General features: G+C 39.9%; 2 protein-coding genes and 1 long non-coding RNA gene across 3 annotated transcripts in view; 1 reads left to right on the plus strand and 2 right to left on the minus strand.

Moving 5' to 3' along the window:
* Positions 1–756: 756 nt before the first annotated feature.
* LOC109039279 (beta-1,4-galactosyltransferase 7) lies at positions 757–9,548 on the minus strand. The gene is made up of 5 exons (XM_019054686.2): positions 9,277–9,548; positions 8,575–8,753; positions 6,225–6,457; positions 4,296–4,442; positions 757–1,268 (listed from the first exon to the last, which is right to left on the minus strand). Exons 1-5 carry the CDS (start codon positions 9,365–9,367, stop codon positions 989–991), a joined length of 930 nt encoding a protein of 309 aa, XP_018910231.2. The 5' UTR covers positions 9,368–9,548; the 3' UTR covers positions 757–988.
* Positions 9,549–12,960: 3,412 nt separating this feature from the next.
* LOC140225491 (uncharacterized) overlaps positions 12,961–22,017 on the minus strand; it is a 41,914-nt gene continuing 32,857 nt past the window's right edge. The window contains exon 3 of the long non-coding RNA XR_011900568.1: positions 12,961–13,469. This is a non-coding gene — a long non-coding RNA (uncharacterized lncRNA). The remainder of the gene's footprint in view (positions 13,470–22,017) is intronic.
* Positions 17,744–22,017, plus strand: part of LOC109036995 (uncharacterized) — a 56,795-nt gene continuing 52,521 nt past the window's right edge. The window contains exon 1 of the mRNA XM_072304589.1: positions 17,744–19,853. Within this exon, the coding sequence (XP_072160690.1) occupies positions 19,208–19,853 (646 nt within the window). The 5' untranslated portion in view covers positions 17,744–19,207. The remainder of the gene's footprint in view (positions 19,854–22,017) is intronic.

Here is a 22,017-nt window from a genome sequence, read left to right on the forward strand (position 1 = left end):
TTTGATCCCATTGTTGACCCAGGCTTCACTCTGTGCTGTGTGAGCCTGATGGCCGAGCCTTTTCTGAGTCTCTTTCTTTCATGCTTCAACTTAATCGAGCAGACAGAACTTAATTTTATTCTTCATTTTGTGCAATGAATGGACACAAGTCAAAGAAAATCAATAGAATTACAGCTCGACAAGCCATGATTACAAAACAAAAGACAACTGAGGTAAAGAATTGTAAAGTACAGAATTCTTACGAAAATCAAACACCTAAAATGTCCGATTCTTCCCGGTCAAAAGAAAGAGGAACGGGAAAGAGGGGATTCCTCATCAGACTAGCACCAAAACTGGTTGATGAGTCAACCAATAGAAGACTAATAGGGAGCATCTCGCTTACACAATATCATTCAATAAATTAGTATAAAAACTTGAATCATGTGATATTGTGATTTTGACAGACAGAGCTCCAAAGATCGACAATCTAAAATAGCCGGATGAAGATTTGCAAAGTTTTCCTTCACAGAGAATAAAAATTTTGAAACACAAGCTCAAACACAGGCCATCTTCTAGTAGAAACAGCGAAAGTTGAGAAATTAGCAAAAGGAGAATACATGAAGGTTTGCTTGGCAACAAAAATGCCTCAACTGGATTGCAGAAAAACTGTTAGGAAGATTATCGATCACAGCTGCACTTAAAAAAATTTTATGACCTTGACTTGATTGTTTTTGTGCTGATACAAAACTTCGAGGAGATTATGACACAACTCTCCTATTACAAAAAAACAACAACAAATTTATTGCCGCTGAATACAACAACAGTTCCTCTTGGTTGCATCATAACCATGGTTTCACACATGATTAGATAGTGGACCCACAAGTCGCAAAACTGTAGCGCCAATGGGCCATAAATATTCACTCAGGAACAATTCAGGTTGGGCAGGACCTGGAATTTCCCTCGCGTAAAAAGAAACTAGCCATTCTTTGTCGAGCCATGTACGGTCAATTCAACTAACTTTTCCGCTTTTACCTTCATTTTTATCCTTATTTGTTTGTAGTGAAGGTTTCTTGCCAGGGCATTTGCACCAGGGCGTTAGTTTTTCATCACAGGAAAGCCGAACGTTGAGTACAGTTACTGGAGCCGAGTGATCCACCAGGAAGGAGCGTGTCGAAACAAGGGAGTATTGAAGCGTGTTTAAGCCAGTGATTCTGTCCCTTTTGCGCGTGCTTTCACGCTGGTTGAAGCACTTCAAGTAGTCTCGTTTCCGTCTGGGATTGTGAAAGTGCCTGAAAAAATAATTATGATTGGAGTCACATCTTTCATGACCGTCTGACAAAGAAAAAACCTAAGTGAATGGATGCAAAATTTTCATTAAATTTGGCCAAAAAATTAAGTTTCCAAGTTTGGATGGTGTATTTTTGCTGGTAAACACTTAAATTCTTATAACAAAAGACAAAGAGTTCCAAAATTCTGGGTCTTCAAGAAAATACGTATTATCTGAAGTTACTTACTTTCTTGATAACTTCGTGAAATTAATTCATGTAGATTTTATTTTTGTTTTGTTATTTCTTGTTTACTTTCCACTAAAAAAAGTACAATGTATAGTACAAGATGGAATGACTACAGAAGAGAAAAACGACAGGAAGAAATCTTAAAAACTAAGAGTCAAAAACCCAGGTGGTGCAGGGCTGTCTAAGAGGGTGATCAGAAGACAGGAGGGGCGCCGGAAATAGCCTGTTGGCATCCATCGGCTAATTCATGTAGATAAATGAATCAGTGAGTTCAGAAACACACAAACTCGGGTTTTTTTCGATTTTCACTTTTTTACGGTTTAGTAACACTTATGGATAGAAGCATCTGCACGCAAAAGGAAATTTCGAAATTGCAATCAGAAGTGCTTGAAACAGCGACGGGATAAAGGGAAAAATCGAAGTATTTCATTGGAAATACCAATTTTTGGCCATTTCAAGGGAAACGGGTGACCATCCGATTTTATGGTTTTCTTTTTTCGGTTCAGGATACCCTGTACCAACAAGTAATATAAATATTCAAGTGTTATTTAGGTCGAAAAATATAAATTTTTCAGGGTAGACTATGAAAAATCAGTATCTGAAAGTCGGTGAGAACAAAAACACACCAACTCGGAAATTTTTAAACGCTTAATTCTCCGTCATCAAACATGGTGTATCGATTTCAACTTTGTGCTTTAAAAAGTCTCTAAGTACTTGTCCTTTGGCACCAAAAAGGTTTTTCTTAAACTAACTTCTTCGCCCGCTGCGCAGTTTGAAGTCTTTCCTGAACAATTTTTTTTTTTTTTCCGAGTTTGTGTGTTTTTGAACTCACTGATTCAAATACAGGATGAATAGTACATGAAGCAGTTACAATATTTTAAATAAAGAAAATGATTTTTCCTAAAGTCTTCAGTAGACTGCAAGAGATTTACTTCATTTGGACATATTTATACTTAAATGAACTACAAGCGTTAAGTTTGTTGTGTTGATTTTACCATAAGCACATCCATTTACAATCTAATGGAGAGTGTAAAATTGCAAAGTAATCCGGTGATTTTGTATGACTTCTAGTGGTTTCATCATCCGACAGTATGTCCAAAGACTCTGTAGGAAAAATTTCCTCGACTAAAACGATCAGAATTCTCCAGCTTTTCACATTGAAAATTTGAACCGGTGAAATGGAAAATGAAATCATTTTTCCAATACTTGATTTTACTACAAATGACAAGAGAAAAGGGATTTATTCTTCAGGCATTGATCATTCGATGGGCCTCTTGGCAAGGTACGAATTATAGCACTAAGCAAGAAGTTCTCTTTTCAACATTTTAAAAGGAAAAAGAATAAAAAAACAGGAAGTGTAAAAATTAACTCCTATGAAACAAATTATAAAAGTTTACGATTAATGATGGTTAATTATTAATGAAAATACAAATGACATCAATAATCTACCTTCCATTTGATTTTTGTTTGACATGCTTGTTAATACCTCTTTCAGGAGATTATTTTTGAACTTCCTGCAGCCTGATTGTTGAAATTGCGGTGCGGTGCGGCAAGAATCGAAAATCGATACATTACACGGCGCAGATAGGGTTATGTCTTGTCTTATCTTGCCGACATAGCCAGTTAAAGTTTCAACAATCAGGCTGATGTTGTGAGAATTGTTTTCTACATAAGATTTGAAGTAGAGAACGTGAGACTTCTTTTTAGAGTAAACCTTGTATGATGGCTTTTTGCTTAACATTAAAATTCTTCATTGAAAATAAGTCCTTGGAGAATTGAATTGCATTTTGCAAAAAGGAACCAGGAGCATTCCAATGTCGCTGAGATTGTGCCACTGTTTTCACCTTATCAAAATATAAACTGATCACCTAAATAAGTTCTATCTTTACTCCCAATAAACAAAAATTAAAAACCAAAATTAAAAACGCCAACCAAAAAGGAAATCCAAAACTAACAGAAAAAACAAAATGTGCGGAACAAGAGAAAATATAAGGAACCAAACCTAAAATATTAATAATCAGGATGAATAAAATTAAAGAGATAAATATAAAAACTCTGACTTTTATTTTATGGTTGGTTTTTAATGGTTGGTATGGTTTTTTGGTTGGTTTTTAATTTTGGCTCCTCAAGCCAAAAATTATCCTTACACATTTAATTTTTGGCATGATTCCAGTGATTTTGTAGCGAAGAATGTAAGTTGCACAATCCAAGCAACATTGGAATGCTCTTGGTTCCTCTTTTCAAAATGCGATCCAATTGAACTCCAAACCAGACAAAGATTCAGTTAGATTGTGTGGATGGCCGTGTTTTTATCAGACTTGAGAGATTCGAGATTCTTCAGATTTCCTGTCTGTTGCATTAAATTGCCTGATTAGTCTCAGATCAGATGAAATTCCTGACAATCCCGTTTTTCAGATTTATAAAAACACTTGCTCAGACGTGAATGCTTGGAAATTAAATCATGGATACTGCTTTGCTTGAATTAAAAACCTTAAACTGTCATCAGGATATTTTTTGTCTGCAGAGCTCTCCCTGTGGGTCAGAGAGCTCTCCTTCCCTAACTTCTGATATTTGGACGGTTTTAATCAGTTAAAATCAGCAAAACAGCAACAAACATTGCCTAATTTTCTCCGATATTTTATTTTTAAAACAGAGAACACGACATGAAGCTTGAAATTTTAAGAGCATATTCTTCATAATCTAGGGTGAACATTTCTGCAAAAAGCCTTGCAGAAGTACCTAAAAGATACATTTTGCGATGATTAGAGAAGTTAACAAACAAGAAAAATAATTCTAGATTACCTGAAAGTGTTATTAATACCAGTAGATAGATTTCCAGGGCGATGAATTGTCAAACCACCTTGTTTCAGGCGAACGTAAAATTCATCGTCTTCGAGGCCCCAGCCCCAATATTTGTTACTCATTCCATTCACTTGAATAAAGTGGTCCCTGCAAAAATGAAAAACATAATTACTTTTAAGTTAGGGTTCAGATGAGATAATAAAAAACTAGGAGAGTGACAAGGCCTTAAGTGTTTTCCAAATTTGGTTTTCTCTTTAGGTATCCTGAGCTTTTCATACGATGGTAAGCAAATAGAGAGGACAATATCAATGTTAACACAATGCCGAAATGCGTATCTCGGTTTGTGGACTTCCTGTCATACTTCATTTATTAAATGGAGCACTAATGAATGCCATTTTTTGAAAACTTCAAAGGCTTTTTTTGGACATGAGAAGATTATTCTGTGAAAATTTTAAGAAGTCATGTTGGTTTGGTCTTCTCTTAAAAAATAAAATAGGAGCAGAGATTTTGAGACACTGCAACCTAGAGCTGCATATTGACAGTTTCATGGTCCAGATGAGTAGTACATGAGAGATCCAGCCAGCTGAGCGAAATGCTATGGGGTAAACTTGCATGAAAATTACATTGGACAAGAAAAAAATGTCTAAAATGCACTCCTTAACAACTGAAATTTAATTTTGATAATTTTAATCAATTAATAATCAAAATTTCCATGGAGTTTCATGTGAAATTCACAAGGTTGCAAAATATTTCAAAAATATAAAAATTATTTTTAGGAACTGAGGTAACCCACACTTAACTGTATAAATTTCCAAAAATGTAACATTACTTTCTCCTCCAGAAAATTATAGAAGTGAATCTCTTTGTTTTCATGTAATTTATAGAGCACACAATCCACCTTCAGCGCTGGGAGCAAATAAGAGCAGAAAAATTAAGTTGACAAATCATTACTTGAGCCATTGATTGCCATTTTTAATCTGCTTCTTGTTTCTTCTTCCTAGGAAACATGATTGTTTAGGACCTAACTTCTGTTGGATTTCAGCCTCTGGCGTCGTGAGAGACGCACTAAAAATAATTACCTTGATTGTGACAAAATATATCATGCACAGTTGTATTTTTCAGATCGTTCATACCATTCATGAAACAGAAATATTTAATACGGGAATTTCACAATTTTATTTTTCACTGAAATTCTGCAACTCTACAGGTCCTGCCTGGCGGCTGTGCAAAAACGGAAAATTTCATAATATGTGACATGGTCTAGAAAATTATTCAGTCAAGACAAACCGTTGAAAACCTTGTCTATCTGGATCAATGCATACTTACCAGTTGCCTTTGAAAAGTTACATTTTGATAGCAACCATAAATTCACACTTAACTTAGTATTTTAATATTATATATACACTTCTTAATTGGTATACTTCATGACATTGTCATTCAGTGCCCTTGAGGTTGAACCTGACGGTTTTGTGAGGTCGCCATCTTTCCTACATTCACTTACAGCTGTAGGAGCATAGTGAGGACCTATTCTGCAGACCGATTATTGAAAATGATGGACAAAGCCATAGATAAAGAAGACAAATGAGGTGTGGAGAGATCCTATTGGTAGAAGCGGGTGGTTGTAATGGACAAAGGAGGTAGGTAATAGACTAACTACCGGCAGCCCACGAGAGACCCGATAGTTAGTCTATCATTTTCTCCCTTAGCCTATAAGAACCACCAATTTCAACCAATAGGATAGCTCCATATTCCGTACGTCTTCCGTGTTTATAGCTTTGTCCATCAATTTCAATAATCAGTCCGCTGGAGGACCAATCAATGGAGGCCACACTAATAGCCATATTTTCTGTATGAAAGAACTCAAAAGGGGACATCTATGAAACAGAATGAGCTAACACTATCACAAAACTAAAGCACTGGCCAACTTACTTTGAAATCAGCAGAATTCCTCCGACGAAAGTCTTGTAGTGATACTTGGGATGCAAGTGAGGAGCAGCCAAATGCAGTGGTCCTGCAGCGGGGAACGAGTAGCGCAGCTGTTGGTTCAATGGAAGGAGATCAACGTCATGCATTGCAATGTAATCGCAAGATTCAGATCCTGATGTGGCGAACAGAAATCCAGCATTGATCAAACTTGCTCTGTTAAACCTGTAGTCGTCTATCTACATCAGAATAAAACATTTTATTAAGTTTAAAACAATGAAGTTGCAGGTGTCTAGGGGCATAGAGGAGTCAAAAATGGAAGGACATGTGGATAGCATTTAGTAAAAAGGACTCAAGGACTCAAAGTGAGGGAACATTATTAAGTGGACAACGTTAGGAAATAGCATTCACTCAGACTTTCTTTTAAAGTTGATGACAAAAATTCCACACATTCATACTTCTTGACAGAAAATTTGCACCTTTTCTGTACATCTGAACTGCTTTAAAGACCAAGCTTTTTTAGTGTATCTGTATAGTCAACACCCTGTAAAACCTGTTCAGAAGGCAATTTGAAATAGAGTGGCCTCATTGTCAGTTTTCTAAGGAACACAACATTTAAATATACTCACTGACACTGAAACTAAAAATGGAACACTAAACGAGGTGAGTTGTAAGCATTATGATATAGCTTTTCTCACTCACCTAAAGTGCCATTTACGTAACAAAAAACAAAGAAAACAACTCCAAACCAAGATATTAGTGTTTTTCAATGAATGAATCCGAACTTCCTGCTCAAAGAAACCTACAATCTATTGAGTTGAATTGCACAAGACAATCTCAGCAGTATGTAGATGAAGCAACCTTGGCGCTTTGGCTCAACTCCATAACCAAAGTGCGGAACCGCATATCTTCATTGCAGTGTGTCAGAACTTCTGCTCTTATTTTAATATTTCAAGGAGAAACAAGCCCTTTGTCTGGTTTGAAATGGATGCAAAATACTTTCTATCAGTGAAGAAAAATTGAGAAGATATTCAATACATAATGTTGACTAGTTTTCTAAAGAAAAAATAAAGTATGCCGGGGAGTCTGCTACACCCCAAACAGTCTGTTTAGGATGCAGGCCCGCCACAAGGGGGGGATACTGGGTCCTTGGTACCGGGCCCGGGCCCTGGAGGGGCCCGTGACGCAGGTGACAAACCACTACGAATTCATGTGTAACCCTTGTCTCGTAGGGAAAAGTGAAAAAATTACCCTAAAAATTCCGCAAAAGGTGAATATAGTTTCAAAAACACGCTAGGGCACCATAAAATTTTTCTTACTTTTTTAGAGATTTTCAAGATTTTGAGTATACGTAGAATGATATTTTTAGTAACTGTGTTTCATTTTCTTCCGTTGTCGGATGCTAAGAGGCTCCTTTCTGGGAATCCTCGACTTCAATGGCTTAACTCCCTTGCCATAGACGTACGAAAGGGGAGTCCAGGGGGCCCGGCTCCCCATAGAATTAAAAATTATCATCTGCCCCCTCAAAAAAAAATTTATACATGTTTTGAATGCAACAATTCGAAAGTTTTTGGTGCTGAAAGTAAACAAAAAGGCGTAATTATTCTGTAGAAATTGATGGAGAATCTCCATCATAAGAGCTTCATAATGCGTCCAAATAGATTAAAAATTTCAAAAATTTCCCGGGGGAGGCCCCTCGGACCACCCCCCCCCCCCCCCCCCCGTGCTAGGGGCCCGGGCCAGAAAATTGGTACCAGGGCCCGAGATGGGATGTGGTGGGCCTGTTAGGATGTAGCAGCAATGTGTAGCAACACGGTTCAACAGGTGTTAGAAACGTTGTTTTGCACTTTGGCTATTTAACTGTTGTCTCCACATTTGGAACAACATTGGGCAGGAAAGGAACACTGAGCGATTTGCTTCACAGGGACTCTGGTTTTTTGGGGAGCAGGAAATTTTTGGTAACCAGTGCTGAATAAAAGTGTTAATATCTTAGTTAAGAGTTACTGCTGGTAATTTCTACTAACTGCGTGAATCATAATATTAAATAAATTTTGAACAGGGAACAGGTATCAGAATGTTTAAATTCGTACCTTGTCTGGTGGTCAAAATGATCAATATAAACTAGTTTATTTTCCCATCAGTATGAGTCCATGCCAAATCAGTTTACGCACTTTTAGACTGCGACAGAAATCTTGCTTCTTGCATTTACTTACTTAACTTATATGTAAAAGAGATGTCGGACTCTCATCTGTCGCAGTCTAGGAGAACGTATCCGGCGTGGACTCTACTTCAAACTGTCCATTAAGTCTTTAAGTTTCACAATGAAAGCACCCAAGGACAGAGATTTGAAACATACCTGATTCACAATATAAATTTGATGCCAAACACTCTGGTTATTCAGGAACATCTGCAAGTGTGGAACAAACTCAAGCAATTCATCGAATCTATCTCGAAAAGGGACTATCACTCCAAGTTTGTACAGTGAGTTTTTAGGTCTACGCTGCACCAAATTTCTAGTGCTTTTTCCATCAGTTTCTGAAAGAAAACATACAAGAGCATTACGGCACAAGCACTATTTGTTGTCCCTTACTTGATACGTGAGGAGGCTGAAAGGAATCCTCACCACTCAAGCTGAGCATTTGGTAGTGGACGGAGTTGAAATTGAGTCAAGGGTCAGGGGTCTTGGCGCCTAGTCTGTTTTAAATAGCCAGAACCATCGCTGGACTCCAGCCAAGTGTGGGAACCTGCGCTTTTTATTCGGGCCCCTTCTAATCGGGTGCTTTTCCTGATTATGAGGCCCCTTGTGGTCCAAGACTGGGGCATCACCTTCGAGGTGCTGATACTGCTCTGCTCGTATAGAAGTCTTCCGAAATCTCTATGTGATTCTTTTCTATGGGGCCTCCGAGAGCTCTCTGCAGCATTTATGGTTGGGGATCCCCAACCTCCAACCGGGGCCAGTACACCCCTGAAGGATGCAAGAATACATGAAATAACTGGATAAAGCAAAAGCTGTATAAGTGACGCATGGACATTAGTCAATTGAGTGATCAGAACTCACCAAAAGCGATCAGTAAGCACCAGGAGAAGAAGAAGGTAGTCACAGTTAGGACAATGAGTAATTCGCAGCTTTTAAGTAAACTACGGGACATAATGAGCCAGCTGGCTCAAGAACAGAATCTTTTCACTCATTTAGGGAAACCTTGGTTCATGATTTCAGCACTTCAGCAATCACTCGATGATCACTCCACTCAGTCTCAATGTCAAATCATGATAAAAATAGACTTTTTCTTTCATGTCATCAGAGACAACCGAGACAACTGACAACTCATATCACGAATTTCTAGGTTAGAACCGGATGTGCATTATGCATTATGGCAGGAAGCGGAAAAGGTCAGACCGGAAATAAATAAACGCGCGCGCAAAAAGCGGACTTCTTTGGCGGTTAATTTGAAAAGCCGCGGTTTCTTTCAAACTGACGGAGTTTCTAAACGTCCGGTGGATCCGAAATATCGAGAAATTACTGCGGTAGTTGAGGGGAAAGACGATGAAGAAGGCTACAATAAAGCATGGGGATACCATTTAAAGCATTTTTATTTTATATTTTATTTTTTTTTTTTCATATTGTTTTTCAGGGCCGGATTAAGGGGGTGGCCACATGGGCCGCGACCCATGGCGGCAAATCTAGGGGTCGGCAAATTTTGCAATTTTTTGAAATGTAGGTATAAAAAAAAAATCGGATTTAGAAAAAAAATTATAAACGAAAAAAGGTGACTAAATCTCTCATTTCCTCAGAGTATAGTAATTTTTAATTTTGTCGTATTTCAGTGATACAAGTGACAGCACCTTTAATTAGTCGAGTTAAGAGAGAGACCAAACACGCAATTTGGCCTGGAACGGCGCGACTTGAAGAGAAATGATGACGAGGACTTGAGATGAAAAGGAGAAGCCTTGGCGCGGAGATGGATCGGCATGTAACACATATTAGCGCCTACAAGACTGCACGAATACTTCACGCATTCCATCATGCGTAGTGCGGTCACTGCGGTCAGCGTGAAACGCATAGCGCCTACAAGACTGTCGGTATATTTCACGCATTGCGCCTAACACGGTGCAGGCTACGCGATGGCGGAAGTTAAAATCATTTAACCACATTTATGTCTGTTCTTTCATAATTTCATCGTTCATTTCTCATGAATGGAAGGCCTTGTCCACAGAGAGATAGGTTTACGAAACTTAAATTTTGCGCAAAGTTCAGTGAACTTTTGCTAGTAGTGTTGACAGGGCTTTCCCAAAATATTTGTCCAACACGAGTAAACGCGTCTTATGCACCCCTTCCCCGCTGGCACGTTCACTTGATGGTTTTAATTGATGTTTCAAAATGAATGAGAAGGGGCGGCAAAATACAGGCGGCCCATGGGCGGCAAGTAGGTAAATCCGACCGAGTTGTTTTTTTGTTTTTAGTCCTCATAGGACCCGCACACTCTGACAATGTGTGCTCTGCTCACTGGGTCAGTTGCGCTGGGCTCAGAATCGTGATTTGACGCAGGTGATTCGATGGACGCCATATTTTGTGTCAGAACGGCATGCGATATAGCGCATCAATTGGTTCCATTTTTTCAGCTACTCGTCATTTTTCTTCAATTTTGAGATCGCCATTCTGTTGTCAGGAGACTAAAGCACTCACTTACCAATTTTAACAAAGAAATTCAACGGAATAAAGGCGTGGTTTTTTCAGAGAAAAAATATCGCGTTCGAGTGCAGTTTCGATATCAGTATCGCCTTTAATACGTTGAATTTATTTGTTAAAATTGGTCAGTGAGTGCTTTAGTCTCCTGACAACAGAATTGCGATTTCAAAATTGGAGAAAAATGACGAGTAGCTGAAAAAATGGAACCAATTGATGCGATATATCGCATGCCATTCTGACACAAAATACGGCGTCCGTCGAATCACCTTAATTCTTGTCTGTACAAACAGCAACTTTCTACGTCCAATATTAACCGAAATATCGCGCTTGGAAAAAATTGGTTTATAAAGTCACCCATACCGTGGGTAGTGACACCTTTGATTTCTTCCACCTTGCTTTCATCCGAGTTTCACGTTGAACCGTTGCCTACGAGAATAGCCTGTGTCACACTAACAAAATACTCCATCAAAATTTCAAGGTCAAGTACTATGATTGGTACAAGTCATGGAATAAACCCATCACAACTCCTGACTTTGATATTTTGATGGCTAGCTTTGTTAGTGCCCATGTCACACTATCACATACAACTTGCTATACAACTATAGGTAACACTTTAGCTTAAAGTACCTTTATAGGGAGAGTATGGACGACTCTATTTATGTAGCTCTTAGGACCCGAAAGGGCGGCAACGATTAAAACGAAAATCACTAGAAGAGTGTCGCTGCCAACCTATGCCTTTGAAAGATTAATCAATACGACCGACACAGCGCATTGTGAACAAGCGTCTTTAGGGATGAAGACTTCGAAACTGAGAAAATTTAAGCGAAACCAAAGTTTTATACGTGCAGTATACGACGGGTAGTAAGTATTGTGAAAATTAGTACCACTGGATAGTTCGAGTTCATAGGTTGGCTGCGCCGTTTTGAGCCCCAAGGGCTAAGGGACCTGATCAAACCTAGTCACTAAATTTTTGAGTTGTACATACTCTCCCTATAAAGGTACTCTACTTTAGCTCAAATCACGAACGAAATTCTCTGAAAAATCGGAAGAAAAATATTCACACATTTCCTCGGGATTCGCGATTATTCGAAAGAAATTTGGCAAAGTCCGATGGCTCATACGGCGCTCCTCCTTAGCACGCCGCACAGTGGATCGAGTCCATCAGAGAGGTCGGACATGAAATTTTTGACTAAAACGGCAAATTTTGATGTTTATTTCGTCATATTGCAAATTTTAAGGCGTGCTTCTAGAAGAAAATTTCACGAAAAAACCCATGAAACTACTCTCAGAACTTTGAAGTTTTGTATAAACGGAGTTATAAGCTTTTGAAGTTTCCAAATTTTGTCCGACCTCTCCTACTGACTCGGCCCACTGTGCGCCGGTAAAAACGCGTTCTCACTCTATGCTAGGATGCCTTGCGGATGTGTATCGGGGCGGAACAAATCCGTTCGAGTTTCATAAGCGAGCAATCACGGAAAGTTGAGTGGCAAATAGAGCTGGTTGGATATACTTCCTAATAAAGCATGCGATACTTATAAGCGGTCACACAGCACGGCACCGACTGGCGCGTGTCGCGTGTGGTATCAAGCCATACGAAGGAAACGCCTAACGCCTTTCCGTAGCACGCCCTCAACCTCCTTCCGTGCATTGGCAATACTTCGTCGTGACTCCTCAGTGAGAGCGAAGAGAAATCGATTTATCGACCATTCTTACTCACAAAAGTTATGGAAAACAATCGGTATCTAATTCTAAAAATCACTCAGATGGATGCTAGATACAGAAAAAACTGCAAAACATGCCACAAAAAATTAAAAGACTCGAATTTTTGGAGAGTCGGTAAAATTTATGTTATTGCGTTAAATTGCAAAATTACTTGAATTTTTTCGTTGCATTGTGCTGAGAATCTGGATGCAAACCAGTGCCGGGGGGGGGGGGGGGGTAGAAATGAGGGTTACTAAATGGGTGGGGTTGGGAGGTTCGAGTGGGGGGGGGGGGGGGGTCACGGGCAGTGGTTGAAGTATAGAGCAACATTGAATGAAGGAGGGAAATTTCCTCAAGTGGTTGTACCTGCGTTTACGACCAGCGACGCTATTTTTTTGCACTTCTCTACTTTCCTACTCACGCGTTTAAGTCTCCAAAGGTAGACACGTTCAGAAAAGCGCAGGTGCTGAAAAATTATAAAAAAAACATGGTGGCGAGACATGAATGATCGATTATCGATATGTTCCCATATGAAGCTGTGGTAAAAAATCTATTATTACGGAGTTCGTTGCGAACACCCTGTTCATCGATCCTTTTTCCATAGGTTTAAAGAGCAGATCAATCGATACATCGCAAAGCACGCCACGCCACTGACAGAAGCACCTATACGCAAAGGGAAACTAATGGTACTTACGGTGTTTCTAAAATAAGGCAAAAGCATTACGACGGTGTAAGTCGGCAATCATATGACTCTGTTTGCGACGTCGCAGACTTCCTGTTATACATCCTTTTTTAAACGGAAAGCTTCTCAACGGCAATTCTTTAAAACTGCCGTGATTTTTCTTCTCTGTGCGAAGAAAATTCTGCAAAGACAAGGAATGATGTCAGTTGGTTCTTTCTAAAAAAATAACATAGAGGCGGAGATTTTCAGACGCCGTAAACGAGATATCGACGGTGTAAGTCGACAATCACATAACTCGTTTGCGGAGTCTGAAAATCTTCGCCTTTATGTTATTTTTTTAAAGGAGAACAAATTGGCATCATTCTTTGAAGTTTACGCAGAATTTTATTCGCACAGAGAAGAAAAATCACGGTAGTTTTAAATAATTGCTGTTGAGTAGTTTTCCGTTTGAAAAATAAAGTATGACAGGAAGTCTGCGACGTCGCAAACCGAGTTATGTGATTGCCGACTTACACCGTCGATATGTGATTCCAGACTTACGCCGTCGATTGGTTCTTTAATGCACGGTGTAATCAAGCTCCAGATAACCATTTGGCGACAAACACCGAGGTTGTACCCTCGATGGAGAGTTACTCAATTTACAGAGAGGAAGGAGGAGGGAGGCGGACATGGGGGAGGAAGGGGTGAGAAAGGGTGAGAAAAGGGGCGCGGGGGTTGGAATGGGAGGAAAACTGCAGGAGAGGAGCTTACGGGAGGAAGGGGGCAGAGGAAAAGGAGTGCCGGGATTATAACAATGAAAAATGAAGATGTAAATAATACTTCGGTATTACCGAGTATTACATCGCTTTTGTCAGCGAGCTACTCGCAAGCTACCGCACGATTCCTCCTCGCGAGATTGCCAAATGGACTGCATTTTGCGATTTGGAACTATAAATTCTGGCTCTTCTGGAAAAACACTTATGTGAATAGGGAAAATTGTGGCACTTACGTTGTTTTCAAACCGGGCCAGGATTTATAGTTCCTAATTGCAAAATGTAGTCCGAATGGCGTGCATACTGCCGTGCTAGGGAGAAACGTCGTATGAACATTTGAGAGTTGCCAAATTGCCGCGGATAAAACATGTATATTATTGAAGAAAATTATGCGTACATTTCCTCGAAATTTTCAGAATTTTTAGATAAAATTGCGAACGAAATCGCCTGAAAAAATTGACGGAAAATATTAACGATTTCCCTAGTAAATTAGGTTTTTATTGACGGAAACATGGCAGCGTCTGAAGGCTCATACGACGTTCTTCCTTAGCACGGCAGCATAGGCGTATAAATATGAAGGGTGAGTGCAAATACAAAAATTTAGATTCTTAACTTAATGGAGGCATACAATTTCAAAAGTTTGGAAAAGTTAGTTGGTTCGTTAGTTTATTACAACGATTAGCGAGTAGGGAATTTACGTCGGAGACCAGGAATTTACCGTAAATTTTTAAATTTAGGTACTTGCTTTGAGTTTTAAAATTTCGGTGATTACTTTGGATCATCAGAGCTTACAGGATGGATGTTTGGAGGGGGGTAATTTTGAATGATCGCGATTATCAAGATATATCAAGACATATATGTCAAGATTATACGTTCAAGATATAGTTGGCTAGTAATCAGAGACATTCAGCATCTCAGGCTATTAATGTCTTTACAAAAAATATGAAGGGTGAGTGCATGTACAAAAATTTAGGTTTTTAACTTAATGGAAGCAAAAGTTAGGTAATATTCGAGATAAACCAATCAAGATTCTTTACCACAGCTTCAAATGGGAAAATGCAAAAGGACAAGTGCCGCAGAAATTCCACACATTTCAATTCACCGTAAAAAACCTTAACAGCTGAGGAACTTCGAAAAAATAGACTCTGGACATTTTGCATAAAAGAGTTGCTATCTCTGGCTTACCCATAAAAGCCATTGGCGATTATTGAAATCTGGCAACATTGTTTTTCCTCATTCAAATCCATTGAAAAGAATAGATTGTAGGTGAAGCGTTGTTGATTGTTGATTGTTTTTCATACATTTAAAAAATGTAGAAACACCGAGTTACTAGATGAAAGCACGCATCATTACGGGGAATCCAGTGGCTCATTCGTCGTGGTTCCCAGTCTTTCGTTTATATGCGCCCCATCGGCCTTCCACTTAAACCTACCTATTTATTTCGTGCTCGAAGCAGGAAAAGTCCTAATATTACTACAGTCTGGCAAACATGTTTGTTCCCGATGGAAATTTAACCGGTTATTATATCATTTGTAATTCCTCTTTGTTCCCTTTCTTTTCCACCTCGGTTGGCCTCGCATTTTCCTCATGTTCCTCCTTCGCAGTGTCCCGTCTTCCGCCCATTCTTGAGATGAGTGGTTTCAACCATACCAGCAGGGAGGAAAGAACAAAGGAGGGGAATGGGGATGGAATTATTATCAATTAAGCTCGTGTACTTTCTCGAAGTTTGCTGGAAAGAAGGATTTCGCTCTCAAAAAGATTATCAACGAACTTGTTGCGGGAAAGTTAGGAGCCCAAATGAGGCGGTAAAATGCGAAAATTGCTGGAAAAAGAACAAAAGCCCGAAAACAAGCAGAACGACGCAACACGCCGCGCGCGGATGACCACGATTGCAAAGAAGGACGGTGCGCCGCCGGAGCGCCTTCAATTTTTCGAACCCGCAACACGGACATCCACGGAGCACGTATAGTTGCATTCAGTCAAAAATCTAGGAAACTTTCTTACAGTTTTAAAGTTTTCCCTTTATTTCTATGTTCTCCTTCTCGCACAGCACTGCTTCTGATTAGACGACGTCTTTGAAACATTTAAGATCTGAAAATAATCGCTTTTCGTACATGAGAATTTGTTTAATGCGGTAATTATAGTTTCTAAAATATCCGCGCATCGCCATCTATAAACCGTAAATTAGCCGGATCTGTTAGCCATGAAGGAGGGATGAGATTATCTTATCTCATCTTATCCCATGATATCTTACATGATTTCTACCTTATAAATGAAAAAGAGATGAGAAGAAATTGGGCAACGTCTGTTGTAGTTAGGTTGATTCTGATTAAATCCGTCCAATTCAGCTTTGGAGATTTGTTACAACGCGACGCGACAATAAGGAGATGAACGCATCCAAGCAGATGGGGAAATCTTACGCCCGGGAAACGTCACTCCCGTGATGACGAAAAAACCCCTATAAACATCATTCATAAATCGTCGAATTTCTACTCATAAAAATCCCATTTTCTTGGAAAATGAAGCATATTACGTATCCTTAAATGTCTTCCTCAGAATTTCGCTCTCAATTTCACCCGAATCGAATGAAAATTTCGAAGGGAAATATTCATAACTTTTCTCGAACGTTGTAATTTTGTCCGAGTAAGTGCGGCAACCTCTTAAAGTTCATACGGCGCGTCTTCTTGGCACGGCAGCTGGTTGATTATTGAAATTAATAGAAAAAGGGAATAGGGAGCGATCTCATTGGTGGAGGCTGATTATTGACTGATAGACAAAGCTATGGACAAAGGTGACGAAGGGGAAATAATTGAATAATTTTTCTGGTGGAAGCTGATTATTGATATTGGTAGACAAAGCTAATAGACAAAGAGGACAAAGGGGAAATAAAGCGATCCTACCCTAGGAGCTCCATGACCTTTCCTTCAAAATAATCGAAAAGGCACCCCATTAAAAAGTCAAGGTGTGAACAGAGTCCCTTTACAGAGAGAGTTGGGAAAACAGGGCTTATGGATGTCCCACTGAAAAAAAAAATCTCGGTGTATTTACTAAGAAAAGGGTAAAATTACCAAGAATTCACGGTTCTATTTGATCCCAGTTTCTTCTTGGTAAAATTACTATTTACATGGAATTGGTAATTTTACCGAGAAATCTCGGTAAAATTATTGAACTTCCTCGGTAATTTTGCTGGACCTTGGTAAAAACGCCAATATTTTTTATCGACTGTGGTAGAATTACCGAGATAAAATGGCAAAGTTATCGGGAATTGATTACCAATAAAAGTGGTATTCTTACCTGAAAAAAACAGTAAAAATACCGGTTTATAGGCAAGCTTACCAGTCTGTCTTGATAAAATTACCAATAATTGGTAAAAAAAGTGAGATGATAAAGGTATACCAACGGACCTTGGTAAAAACGCCGAAAATTTTTTTTCAGTGTGGGAACCGATCAGAAATGGATTCGTATTGACTTTACTCTCACTATAAAGGGACTCTAGGTGTAAAACCATTGCAATCATTGCGACGAGGCGCGCGACGCCTCGTCGCGCGCCTCTTGTGGGAGCGTACCCTGAGACCCTCTATTATTCTCAAGAGCCGAGAACACGAAGCACCCTCCGAGCGATCGGGCGTCGCGGGAGTGCGCCCCTTCCTCTTGTTGACCCCACCCTCACCGCGCCGCCACCCAATGGGCGCGGACTCTCGCTATATTCATACAAATCCGCTCTATCCCTGCTTCATCCCTCCCGAGTCCCCGCCCTCCCCGGACCCTGAATGGCGCGCCACCCCTGCGTTCGCGAGGAGCTCGTGGGGTTGCATCATTACCGCGGATTGCGCTCGTTGTGGTCGATCCACAGCAACGGTCTCTTCGGTGATTCGAGGGTCCTCGAGTGGTGTGCAAGTTCGCGCGTGGAATAAAAACGTGTGCGGACGATCGAAATTGAAATGTTCACATTTTGTTGACAACCCCTAACACCTTTCGGAAAGGTTGTGAACAAAATTAGATGGCGACATTTTTTTAAAAAAAATCTGTTTGGTAATTTTGGAATTGCGAAAAGGACCCCCTTTCGCCTGAATTCACCGTGCGGGGGATTGTGGCATGTTTCGGAGTTGTTTCATTTCAAACATTTGTTTCCTTTTTGCTTGAAACTCTGAGAAAATCGTACATTTTTCCCGTAAAATCGTGTCCGTTTCGTCAAGATTTACCGTAAGATAGGGGCTGCGAAAAATAACTTGATATTTTTGGATTTTTTTCTCAATTTCAAATTTTGAACTTCACGCATTGTGTAAACGATTCCGGTTCACCAAAATTCAACCTTTGGAGGAGTTGTGCGGAACTTGTGAAATATTTCATGTTTTACATTTTTTTTAATTTCATTCATTTTTTAAAGAAATGGAAATTCTCGCAGTAAAAACGTGTTTTTGAATATTTACCGGATGACAGGGGCTGTGCAATGTTTGACAAACAGTTGTGGAATTTTTTACAATTCAAAGTTTCGGAACGTTTTGTAGTTCTTGTGACGTGATTAAAGCGTCCGATTCTCCAATTTTATCGTTTGCGAGGAGTTGTGTAAAATTTAACGGACATTATTTCAAAGATATATTTTTCATTAATAATTTTGAAATTTTAGCAGTTCAAGAGGAAAGTCAAGATTAGCAAAGTAAACCCAAACTCGAGGGGATTGTGCAAAATTTAAAATTTTCAAAATAGAAAATTCCTGTGGTGTGAACACGAATTTTATGACTGACGGTGAATCTTGAGGTAACAGGAATGAGAAGAAGCTGTCAAAATGAAGCCGAGACCACATTTCCGCGATCGGTCGAACCCTTCTCAGAGGGTTTTCAAGTTTTAGATGCTTATGGACTATAATCGACCGATATTCACCTCGTTGAGGCGAAGCCGAACAAACGGGAATACAGTTCAAACATTACAAAAACAACAAACAAAGAAGAACTAATTAAAAAAGAAACCGAAAAACACAAAAAGGAAACAAGAAATACGTAACTTTTATGAGAAGTGAAAACGGCCTTCTCGATGTATGGGAACGCTTCTTTGATGGCACAAAAAACCTGCAATTGTTCGATGAGAACAGCCAATTTTGATCGATCAGAATCTTGTGGTTTTGAGATGCGATCCTTGAGATGAATCAAACAATTGTTTTTTAGTGCGAATGGCGGAGGAAGCGACTAACTCCACTGAGCCGACAGATGATATGGCTACAGAAAGCCATAAAACCCACCGCCATCCTTCAAACCGCGATAAATTTTTCCTGAAACTCTACGGAGACTTAACTTCACTTCCTAGGGCGGAACCGGAAGCGATCACAAAATCAGACCCGGAAAGAAAGAAACCCGGGAAACGACTGAAACAGCCCTCCACGCACCGGCAGTTCTTCCTCAAGCTCTACGGAGACCTGGACACGAAGGGCAAGGAGGAGGCGCTGGGGGAGTCGCCTTCATTCGCGGAGACCGCAACCCGCAAGACGCGAGCGCCTTCATTCGAGGAGAACGCAACCTGCAAAACGCGAGCGCCTTCGTTCGAGGAAAACGCAACCCACAGGGCGTCGCCAGAGCCGCGTGGACCTCCCGCGGTAGGGTCGCAGTTCTGGTACAACCAAGTGCTGCTGCCCGCAGCAACCGGAAGTGGGGACGAGCGACCGGAAACGGAAATGCGGCGGTTGTTTCCGGTTTCCTGCGGCCTCGACGCCGTAGATCCCGTCTCGCTTGAGTACCTTACCGCCCAGAGGCTTGAGCAGAGCCATACTTTCCTCAAGTCGTTCTCGCACCCCGGCTTCACGTCCAGATTCTCCGCTTTCCGTAAGTTTCACAACTTTTGAGTTAACCTCTTTCCTTCTTGAGTTTTGAGCTTCTTTACTCAACATGCCATCAATCTGTCATAAACAATTCGCAATGGAGCTTTTGCATGATTTTGTAGCCGGATTTTAGGAGGTCAACGTTGTAAATGGTGTAAATTGTTGGAAGTCAAGTACTAAATTTAATAATAGAAATGCGGCAACTGAGTAGTATTAATAGTTCTCAAGTTATAGAGGTAGGTATGTAAAAATCTAGGAATTAAATCTGAATCTAGTCTTCAAAATGTCTGTTTATGTGGTGATTTTTCCAGAGGAAAGTATTAATTGAGTATGTTTCAAAGAATATTTTTGGAGGGTTCAAAGTAAGTCAGGCGGGATTCCACGAATCAATCGTGGTTGGTTTTCCAGCGATGAAATGAAATGATGCGGAGTTTTTAAAACGAAAAAGAGCACGCAAGCCGAGACACGCAGTATTATTTTTTTGTGAATCTGCACGTAGCCAAATCTCCAGAAATTAAACATATTTTACCCTACCCTATAACCCGGCCATTTTGGGCTTTGAAAGGGCAGCACGCATGTGTAATTGCCAAGAACTCGTAACTCATAGATGGCCCGAGTCGCTAAAGGAAAAAAAAAACACTTATATACAGTGAAATTGCACAAGTAGAGTTGCTATTTCCAAAAATTTAAAAAGAGGACAGGCGGTGCCAAAAGCGAGGACAAAAAGAGGACATTTATTCGTCGAAAGAGGACATTTTTCTAATTAAAAAAGGACACCCTCACGTCACTGACTCATACGTCGGCTTCAAATTTTCGCACTTTTTCCCTTTTTTTTCTCTCTCGTACATTGAGAAATAAACTTCGTGCGTGGGACCTGGGACCCGAAGTTTAGGTCATATATATCTCTGATGTTTTCGGATTGAGCATCCGAAAACTTAAAGTCCAGCTGCTGAAGTTTGGATCACATATCTGAAACTTCAGTTCTTACGTCTGAAGTACTTCGGTTTTCACACCCGAAGAACTTGGGTTCGCACATCCGAAAAACTTCGGTTCTTACATCTGAAGTACTTCAGATGTAAGAACTGAAGTTTCAGATGTGTGATCCGAACCTCGACATCTAGATCTAAAGTGTTCATATGCTCAATCTGAAAACTTCAGAGATCCATATGACCTAAACTTCGGGTCGGCACGCACGAGGTTTTTTTCTCCGTGTAGAACGATCCTTCAGTTTTATAAAACAGCTTGATGTTAAAAAATAATGGAAGTAACGTGGAAAGAATCCTTAAAAGTGATACGCATGGAAAAGTTCGTTTGAATTGTTTGAAGAAGTTCGGAAAAATGAAACACCTTACGAAAACAGAATTTGAAGTTGGACTTCCAGACAATCAAAACAAGTTCTCCATTGCCTTATGTCAAGCGAGATAAATCGCTCGATCAAGGAGAATGTATGGAAAATTCCATGGAAAATATGATCTAAACTTCGGGTCCCACGCACGAAGTTTTTTTTTTTCCGTATACGAGAGAGAAAAAAAGGGAAAAAGTGCAAAAATTTGAAGCCGACGTATGAGTGGCGTGAGGGTGTCCTCTTTTAATTAGAAAAATGTCCTTTTTCGACGTATATGTCCTCTTTTTGTCCTCGCTTTTGGCACCGCCTGTCCTCTTTTTTAATTTTTGGAAATGGCAGCTCTACGTGTGCAATTTCACTCTATATAAGTGTCCCCCCCCCTTTAGCGACTCGGGCCATCTATGCGTCACGAGTTCTTGGCTATTACACATGCGTGCTGCCCTTTCAAAGCCCAAAATGGCCGGGTTAGGGTAGGGTAAAATATGTTTAATTTCTGGAGATTTGGCTACGTGCAGATTCACAAAAAAATAATACCGCGTGTATCGGCTTGCGTGCTCTTTTCCGTTTTAAAAACTCCGCAACATTTCATTTCATCGCTGGAAAAACGACCACGACTGATTCGTGGAATCCCGCCTGACTTATATACTTTGAACTCTCCAAAAATATTCTTTGAAACATACTCAATTAATACTTTCCTCTGGAAAAATTACCACATAAACAGACATTTTGAAGACTAGATTCAGATTTAATTCCTAGATTTTTACATATCTACCTTAAACTTGAGAACAAAAAAGATGACTCTGTTGCCACATTTCTATTATTA

The sequence above is a fragment of the Bemisia tabaci genome, chromosome 9 (genome assembly GCF_918797505.1).
Source record: "Bemisia tabaci chromosome 9, PGI_BMITA_v3".
Taxonomy (NCBI): domain Eukaryota; kingdom Metazoa; phylum Arthropoda; class Insecta; order Hemiptera; family Aleyrodidae; genus Bemisia; species Bemisia tabaci.